General features: G+C 58.9%; 1 protein-coding gene and 1 non-coding gene across 3 annotated transcripts; both read right to left on the reverse strand.

The window, feature by feature from the left end:
* Positions 1 to 1,015: 1,015 nt before the first annotated feature.
* On the reverse strand, positions 1,016 to 8,520 carry LOC115507636 (melanoma-associated antigen D4). 2 transcript variants are annotated; one of them, XM_030306075.1, is made up of 13 exons: positions 8,414 to 8,520; positions 7,182 to 7,392; positions 6,068 to 6,898; positions 5,526 to 5,729; positions 5,358 to 5,421; positions 5,059 to 5,138; positions 4,574 to 4,665; positions 3,864 to 3,943; positions 3,728 to 3,770; positions 3,249 to 3,311; positions 2,190 to 2,304; positions 1,423 to 1,853; positions 1,016 to 1,234 (listed from the first exon to the last, which is right to left on the reverse strand). In XM_030306075.1, exons 2-13 carry the CDS (start codon positions 7,389 to 7,391, stop codon positions 1,225 to 1,227), a joined length of 2,223 nt encoding a protein of 740 aa, XP_030161935.1. In that variant the 5' UTR covers position 7,392; positions 8,414 to 8,520; the 3' UTR covers positions 1,016 to 1,224. The 2 variants fall into 2 exon arrangements, with proteins under 2 accessions (XP_030161935.1, XP_030161936.1); XM_030306076.1 differs by lacking the exon at positions 1,016 to 1,234 and having other exon boundaries at positions 1,419 to 1,853.
* LOC115507979 lies at positions 2,552 to 2,680 on the reverse strand. Its single transcript, XR_003966889.1, has one exon. It is a non-coding gene; the product is annotated as a small nucleolar RNA SNORA11 (small nucleolar RNA).
* Positions 8,521 to 8,824: the final 304 nt, after the last annotated feature.

Here is an 8,824-nt window from a genome sequence, read left to right on the forward strand (position 1 = left end):
TGCACACCTGGTTCCATGCTCTGCTGTCACCCTCTTGGAATTCTTCATCATTTTTTCACAGGGAGACCCACGTTTTCATTCTCCACTGGGCCTGTGCAATTAGGTGCCTGGATCTGGGTCAGGAGCCTAGTGTGGGTGAGAGAGGGGAACCTCTTCTCAGGGAAAAGAGGCAATGGGGTGCAGGGGTCCTTAGTACTACTCTCTCCCTCTTCTGAACCTGGGACCTCGTCCCCTCAACTGAGGACGTCACTGAGGGGCCTGAGAAAGTTCCACTGTCCCGCCTGCCACTGAGCCCTCCCAGGTGTCTCACCTTGGTCCACGGGAGGAACTGCAGTCCCCACCCCACTCCCGCAGGGATCACTCAGCCCTTCAAGACACCAGGGCTTAGGCCTTGCTTTGGCTTCACTGGGAGAGCCCTGTTTCCAGTGAAGAAGAGCTCCAGAGCCCACCAACAGGCCTCAGGTCATGGTCACAGGCAATGGGCTGGTGAGCTCTACTTTCATTAAACCTACTCTGTCGGGAACAATGGCTCCTCCTTCCACCTGCTGGAGGGTGTAGAATGTTGCTGAGGCCTATCTCCTTGCCCTGAAGACTCCATCTGAGGGAGGGATGAGGTGCTGAGGTTGTGTGGAGGATGAGGGAAGGGTTCCCTTAAGATGGCGCCTCCAAAGATGGGGTGGAGGAGGTGGGGATTGGTGAATGTCTGTGGACCTTGTTGTGTGGTGGGAGGGACCGTGGCACCAACCCACAGCCTTCCACTCCACCCTTTTTCCTGCCACCTCCCCCACCATTGGCATCTAACTGGGGTTGTACCACGTGGGAAATCATGTAACTCTGTGGACTGGAGCCTCTCGAAACTCACGGTCTAGGCACTCAGGGGGCACCTCCGCATCTCCCAGCACTGTACCCACACCTACTGCCTTCCATGCAGAGGCAGGGCATGGCCATCTCAGAGCACCCGACCACGTGCTCCTCAGAGCACCACGTGCGCAGGTAAAGGAAGAAACTTCCCAAGTAATTTTGCAACTTTAATGTAACACCGATACCAAAAACATGAAAACACGACAGAAGCGCACAACAACAGCACACAACCAAAGCAGGAAGGGCAGAGAGAGCTTCATCTGGCATGCCATCTCAGATGGGCAGGGAGAAGCTGCCTAGAGTGCTGTGTGAGGGAGGGATCTGAGGAGGCACTCTGGCCTGGTGCGTGACGGCCGCAGTCCATCAGCGCTGCCTGCAATGCAAGACACAAAAGCTGACGCAGAAATACAAATATATGTGAAACGGGGAGGGACGCAAGGACAGAACAAATGTCTTTCACACTCTCTTGGTTCCCCCACTGCTCCCAGGCCCTCCCCCGACTTCTCACAGCCCCCTCCCACGCCCTCCTGCAGAGTTTCATTTAGCGACTGAAAACCTTACTGGATCCAGGAGAAGAAGTTGGCACTCGTTCTGGCGGCATTTCTGGTCCGGATAGTGGAGCTGGTGCTGGGCCCATCGAGAATGCTGGTGCTGGCCCCACCATTGGTGCCACTGCTGACACCAGCCCTCCAAGTGGCTCTCCTGTTGGCACGGTTGCTATTCAGAATGTACTGATGGTATCTGGCCCAGAAAGCGAAGGGAATCCTGGCCCAGGCATCGCCAAAATCTCCGTCCTCATCCCAGGTCAGGAGCTCCACCTGTATGTCGTCCCAGCTCCACCGTCCAATCAGAGCTTCGTCCCCGATATTCATCTGGGCCCTCATCTGGGCCCTGGCATGCTCCTCAGCCATATCCACATCCATCGTCTTGAATGCATCATCCACAGCCTCCAGGAAATGAGCCTTCCACTCCCGGGGGTCTCGGTTCTGATTCTGCAGTAGAGTGACAGCGACCATCCAAACAGCTAGCCCACCTCCACTGAGCACCTGCTTCCTGCCATACACCCTCCCGGGAGCTGTGCATAATCATTACACAAATAAAGACCGCTGGAGTCTGACTCTCCCGTTATTCCAGGCCAGTCCAGGGGCTTCACCCCATCCCTCCTGCTTACTAAGTCTGTGAACTTGTGTCAGTGACCTACTTAGGAACCTGTCAGTATCCTCACTGGACAGACAGTGGGAGGAGGCCGTGACCAAGAAACAAAGAAGGTACAGCAAGGACCAGACCCAGACCCCATCGCCTGGCCCCAAACAGAGGCTCTCTGTTACCTGGGCAATGAATCGCAGCACCCTCATCTTGCTGGTCTCGTGGCGGGCTCGCAGGCCCCAGAGGAACTCATACTCGGGTGGGCTGCTATTGGGGACCTTCTTGTATTCCAGGTACCTCAGGGCAAGAGGAAGAGAAACGTTTGCTTCCAGCCAGGCAGACCTGTTGTTGCACCAGTGGCTCCCAGGTGGCCCCTTTCCGGCCCTGATGCTGCAGCTCAGCTCCTGGGGGAGGATGGTCCTGACCTCCAGCCCATGCCTCACTCCCACGCTCACTCCTAGGGTTTCTGCCTCCACGATTGAGGCCTACAAAGCCTTAGGCCGCCAGTCCTGCCCAGAAGCCACGTGGAGGTGCAGGGTGGGACACGTGTAGGGTATCTGTTCATAGGAAGGCCACAAGTTTGTGCCCCTTGTCACAATGCACCCAGAGTCCCGTTGGGTGTGTTGTAAACAGAGGAGCCATTTCATCAGGCGCCCTGCTCTGAGCTCACCCCAGTGCAGGGTGTCGTCCATGGCCTGGAGGAACCCTGGGACGGCCCACTGCAGAGAACGACTCTAAAGGGAAGAAGAGCAGCACACTCTGCCCATATCCCTGACGGTGTGCGCGTGCGCGTGCACGTGTCCGTGTGCCTGTGTGGGTGCGCGCATGTTCTCCAAGGACCAAGGATTGGGTGGGCCCTAACCAGAAAGCCAGGAGGGCTGGGCTCTAGGGCCAAATGGGGCGCTTACCTGTGGGGGGCCACGCTCAGACTTCCACTCTCTGAGTCCCCTGTTCCCGGGATGGAAAGCAAGGGAAATTCTACTACAGCCTATGGGGCAGGTGCCAAAGGGCATGGGGGTTGTAACACACCCTGCACCGTGTTCTCTGTCAGCTTGTACTCCCTTTCCCCAAGACCAAGCTGGATCTCTACTCCTCGCCAACACTCCAGACGCCACCCACACTCACACCAGGGACACCTATCCCTCTGGTGCTAAGATATGGGATGGAGAATGGCTGCTCGGCCAGATCGGCACACGAGGAATGCACAAGCGTGAGACAAAGTTAACCTGGCCAATACTTACTTCTGCTTCACAAAGTCCTCTGTAATGAGCTTCCTCAGATCGCCAAGGAATGGGTGCCTCACCCTGAGGGCAAGGAAAGGAATCCATAACAAGAACAGTGGCAGTGAGGGACACGTGGGCGGGAGCACTCCCTGGCAGGATTGAGAGCTGCCCAGCCTGTGGGGCATCCCCATGGAGGCCTGGGGTGGCACCAGGGGCCGCACGTCAAGGATGTCAAGGATACCCTAGGCAAGGGTTTGGTGGAATCCCTAAATCTGATGGTTTCTCTTACGTCTCATCTGGGGACAGAGAGGGGACATGGAGCAGCGAGGGGCTGAGAGTTCAGGACCATTTCCCCATGCACCATGACGAGACCCTTTGCCTCTACCCAGTCCAGGACGTCCACTCCCCTGGCACCAGGCCACCAGGCTACTGCAACCCTGGTGCCACTGGTGCCCAAGGACAACACTGAGGGGTGGGAGTCGAGAGCCCAACCATACCCAGGGCGCAGTCCCATCTTGCGTAGTGCCTCCCAGAGGACAGCTGTGAGAGGAGATGAGACACAAGAATTTCACACACAAAGCTGAGACTCTGGGCAACCCCCCCCACCCCCCGGCGGCAGGTCCAGCCACTCACCCTCGCTGGCACGGTTGCCATTCATGAAAATGACTCCCAGAATCACCAAGAGGAGGCTCAGCCTGGGGGTGTCCTTGGTCCTAAAGGTGGAGAAAGACGCATTCTATCCGGCAGGCATCTGCCTGAGGGACTAGGGTCGGTTCACCTGACTAGCCTTTCCCAGATGGCTGGGCTACAGAGCGGTCCTTCCCACTCTGCGCATGGCTTGTTCTCTGACCCAGACCATCTTTTCCTCTGTCTGAGACTGAATCGCTTCACGCATCGAACGTAGATGTGAAGAGCCCCTCCCAGAGTCGTGTCCACAACGGGGTCAGGGCAGGGAGCAAATGCTTGGCAAAAGTGTGTCCACAGGAGGCATATCCAGACCTTCCCCGCCCTTCGAGCACCGGGAGTTAGACTGGACGGGAAGCTTCCTTCTCCCAGGACCACTCTGCCAAGCCCAGGCCAGGCACGTAGCAGGAAGGGACAGGCAACAAGGAGCCTGCTTTCCCAGAAGATGGGGTGAGGAGGTGGCCGGGGTGGGGGTGAAGCCCTGAGAGCAGCCAAGGCTTGACCCCAGGCTCCTGCCCTTTCATCCCCTAATCACTGGGCACCACTAACTGTGGGTAGGAGCTGTGCCAGGCACCAAAGCCCTGTTTTCCCGTTTCTCCGAGAGGAAAGGGAGAGGCACCAGCGAGGAACCCACAATCCTCCTGCCTGCCCTTTCTTACTTTCCCAGGAGACGAGCTGAGGAATCACGTGTGCACACGAGAATGTACAGGTGTTCTTCCTTGTCAATTTCCTTCAGGTGGATCCCAAACTTCTACGTGGGGGAGAAACCAGAACAGGACATGAGAAACCCACGCTGCCTGTCCCGCAGGCAGTCCCTTCATTTCCCGTCAGAACTCTCTCTCAGCCGGGACCCCAAAGTCACGCAGAAGACTGAAGAAGAGAGGCCGAAGAGGAACTGCCCTGTGGGAGCTCTGGCACCGGCCAAAGCAACAGGACCCACTTCAGGGGACAAGAGACACTCAAAAGAGCATGAGGGAGAGGACCCTGCGGGGGATGGAAGCATAAGGTGGACGCTCCCAGGTGGAGAAGCTAGGGAGGGCTTCCAGAGCAGGTAGTGCCGGAGGTGGGCCTCAAGGGGCTGCAGGGTGCAAGGCCTGCCTGCAGCTCTTGTACTACAGGGAGCTGCCCCTGTCCCTTTGCCCACCTTTTCCAGAGTGTACGTTGCTCGTTCAATGATCTCAGGGAAATGTTCGTCGTATTCTCGGATGACATCCTTCATCATGTCTGCGGGAGATGAGAGGTGGAGAGAGCACCAGGGCTGAGCAGGGGCCAAAGAGCTGCACCCCCTCAGTCAGCCTCACTGAGGGGAGCACAGTTGGGACCCCCGTACTGTGCAAATGGGAGCTGGGCACACTGGGTGGGGACATGTGATGCGAGGCCCCGCAGGGTAGGGATGGGGACGGGGGAAGGGCAGAGCTCAGGGAGGGGGCACAGGTTGCCCACCTGAGCGCTTGATGGGAATCTTCTTGTAGTCCTTAATCATCAGATATTTCACCAGTTTATTTGCCTGGAGGAGGAGGAGCACACGGGGAGATCAAGGCATGGCTGACCTCCAAGAACTGGCCCATAGGAGAGGAGAGGAGGAAGACGGGGAAAAGGCAGATTTCTTACCCTCTCTTGCAGAAGGGTCACGTTGCGGGGTGGCAAGCACAGGACATGTCTTGAGGGTACCTGGGACCTCAGGGCCATCGGTGGCCGGGGCACCATATGAGCCCGCACTGTCATCGGAGGCTGCGATGGTCTCCAGGTCGGTGGGACCGCAGGAGGCTCTCTCTCCTCCTCGCTGCTCTCATATTCGTCATCCAGGTGCTTGGACTGTAGCATTAGAGAGAGAAGAGACCCAGGGCTACCAGACTCACTGTGCAAAAGTGCCCAGCACACGTCTTAACCAGAGGAGATACTTGGAAATGAGGGTAGTACAAACAGTGGATGACATGTGCTGACTGCTTACTACGTGCCCGGCACCGAGCCAACCTCTTCTCCCATCAGGCCTGAGGGCAGAGACTTCGTGGAGTCAAAGCATGCTAGCAGACTTGTGTTGGACCAACGTGCACAAGCTGACAGAAAAGAGGAGGGGAGGGGAGGGGAGAGGAGAGGATAGAGCAGAGAAAGGAGGGGAGCAAGGGGGGGTACAGACAGCAGGGAGGTCTCACCTTCTTGGTCCTCTTGCCTCCCATCCTGACCCAGGGCTCAGCACTGTGCTGGGCAGGGGCAGCTGCACCCTCAGGCTCAGGGATGCTTGTGGCCATCTTGGTCTTGGCAGCAGCTGCTGTCACAGCATTCTGAGGCTCCACCCACCGGGTCTTGGCGAGAGCCTTTCCAGATTTGGTCGTCTTGGGCCGGGTGGCTGCCCCCTCCCTGGCAGGTGCTGCCTGGAGCACCCCGGAAGCAGCACTGGGGCCCTCTGTGGCAGCCTCTTGGGCCGGGGCAGGCCTCTTGGAGCGGGAGAAGGCCATGCCACTGACACCTGCCGGCTGGGTGAAATCAAAGAGATCGTTCTGACCCAGGAGGGCTGTCTTGGGCCGGGTGGCATCCATCTCACTGGCACACGGAGCCTGAGAGAAACCACAGGCAGCACTAGGACCCTCAGTAGCAGCCTCCTGGGCCTGGGAGCCTGTCTGGGGCTGTGTGGACTTTGCTGGAGCCCCTGGGGCGGCCATCTCACTGGTGACTAGCATCTGGGAGATGTGTGGAGCAGCAAGGGTGGTCTCAGGGGTGGCTGCCTGAGCCTGGGCCGCATAGGTCATGGGCTGGGTATCTTCTCCTGAAGCCTGGTCTGTGGCCACTGGGCGGTTAGTGACCACCTGATTGTAGGTGGCACGGGCAGCAGCAGCAGCGGCCCTAGCAGCACGATTGGAGGCGGCTGCGCGGGCTACGTTGACAGCATGGGCAGCAGCCTCATTGGCAAGTGTTTCTGGATCCAGCTGAAATGCCTCCATCAGAGTCCTAGCTAGCATAGGGTTTTCCAGTTCCCAGGGCTCATTCTGCAAGGCCAGACAGAAGGGTAGGGGAAAGCAGACAGTTCTACAAGCTCACATCATGCTTCCCACCCAGCCTCCTCCCTGCAGCCAGCTCCCAACCCCCACCCCCCCGCCTGCCCCCCCCACCCCGGACTTCCCAAACCCCCTTTCTCTGAGCAGGAGAGGGAATGCTCGGGAAGCTGGGCAGTCCTCCCCCATTCAACCCTCCCATTCACCACCCCCCCCCCAAAGCAGCTTCACAAGGGAGAAAGCCCAGGGCCAGCAGGTGGCCACCAAGGAGCCTCACCGATAAGATGCGAAGGCCTGGACCCAAGCTCCCAAAGGCTCTGAGGATACGGATGTCAAAGCTGGTGAGGGTGCCATAGCCTCCAAAAGCACCAAATTCTTCATAGTCATTTCCTTCAACCATCTCTTCCTCCCCGACTTCATCGCTACCCTCATCCATGTCTTCAACGTTGTAGGTTTCTGATTCCATGCGGTAGCTTCCCTCAGCCATGCTGGGGGGGGGGGGGGGGGGGGGTCCCAAGGAGAAGAGAGCTTAGCCAGGGAGGGAGGGTGAGGCTTCTTCAAGGGGGAAGGGGCGGGATCCAGTGGGAGGTGGGATCCCTCAGGAGGAGGGAGGCTGCAATCATCAGGTTACTAGGCAGTACAAGGCAGACAGAGGGGGGAGGGGTAGGAGGGAGAAGGGAGGGAGGGGGTGTCTGTTGGATTAGATTCTGTCAGAGACGCAGCACTAGGAGAGGGATAGCGATGGTCTCCCTGCACTTAAAGGGGAGTTCAAGAGGGGCACGCTCCCCGTCCCAGCCTCTAGATTTGAATAGGGGGTGGACTGGTGGGCTTGGGTCTGAAGAGTCCCAAAGGGGGATGCATTGAGAGAGGGAGAAACAAAGGGCTTGGATTTAACGACGAAGGGGGAGAGCAGATGACATGAGAGGGCTGAGACTACCGGGACCCCGGAAAGCTATGGGAAACTGAATCCAGAGACCCTCTGGCTAGGTCCAGGCGGGGGCATTCAGCTGATGATTCAGGTCTGGGTTGGGCTCATACAGGAGCGCTAGGGGTGAGAAGGGTGGGGGTGGGGGCTCGGATTAGGTGAGGCATGAATTAGAGCGCTGGAGGTCTCAAACCCCAGGATCGCAACTCCAGGAAGGGGCCCACGGGGTCAGCTTGGTTGGAGTGATCTAGGAGTGGTTGGGGTGGGGGTAGGGCCTCTGCTCTGAGATAGCTCAGCAGGGTGCACACGGGTCTGCTAAAGGGGTTCGGATTGTGGGCTCCAGTGTAAGTGGGGATCAGAGAGCCTGAGTCTCCTGTTGGAAGACTCTCCTCTCCTGTTGGAAGAGGTCGGTGCGGAGGTGGGGGGTGGGGGGGGCGGAGTGTCCTACCTAGACCGTGGGTCTAAGCGGGCTCAGGTTCTGAGTGCCTGGGCTTTGTTCAGATCCCGCTATTGGGGGCGGGGAGGGCGCACCGTGCCGGGTTCCACTCGTCCTCTCCCGGTCCAGTCCGGGGCTGGATTCTTACCTTCCCTGGGGCTCCAATGGCGTCCGTCCTCAGCACCAGGAACCCCGCAGCCGCGCCCTCGCCTACTGCTGCCAGCACAGCAGCTCCGACCACCCCGCCCCTTTTCTCCGCGCACCCCCCGCGTCTGGGCAGCCTGCGCATGCGCGGACCCCTCCAGCCCGCCCGCTTTCCCAACAAAAGCCCTCTCCACCAGGTTCCCAGTGCGCATGCGACTCCAAGAGTGGGTGGGCGGGGTGGGGGGCGTTTTCTCCTTCCCGCCCGAGACCCCTCACCCCTCCTCTGACCGCAGGGTCGCGCACTCACAGCTCTGGGTGCAGTTCGACCACCCAATCATCTACCCTCGGTGCCCGCACCCTGCACAATGCTTCTCGTCCCTGCCCTCCCCGTTCCCGCTAAACTCCTCTGGTGTGG

Source organism: Lynx canadensis, chromosome X (genome assembly GCF_007474595.2).
Source record: "Lynx canadensis isolate LIC74 chromosome X, mLynCan4.pri.v2, whole genome shotgun sequence".
In the NCBI taxonomy this organism is placed as follows: Eukaryota; Metazoa; Chordata; class Mammalia; order Carnivora; family Felidae; genus Lynx; species Lynx canadensis.

Coding starts and splice junctions, on each gene's coding strand:
- LOC115507636 (XM_030306075.1), bottom strand. CDS start 7,391: ATGGCTGAGGGAAGCTACCGCATGGAATCAGAAACCTACAACGTTGAA. Junction 5,730..6,067: donor GAGGCAAGAGGACCAAGAAG/GTGAGACCTCCC, acceptor CTAATGCTACAG/TCCAAGCACCTGGATGACGA. Junction 2,305..3,248: donor GAGGACTTTGTGAAGCAGAA/GTAAGTATTGGC, acceptor TCTTGCCCTGAG/GTACCTGGAATACAAGAAGG.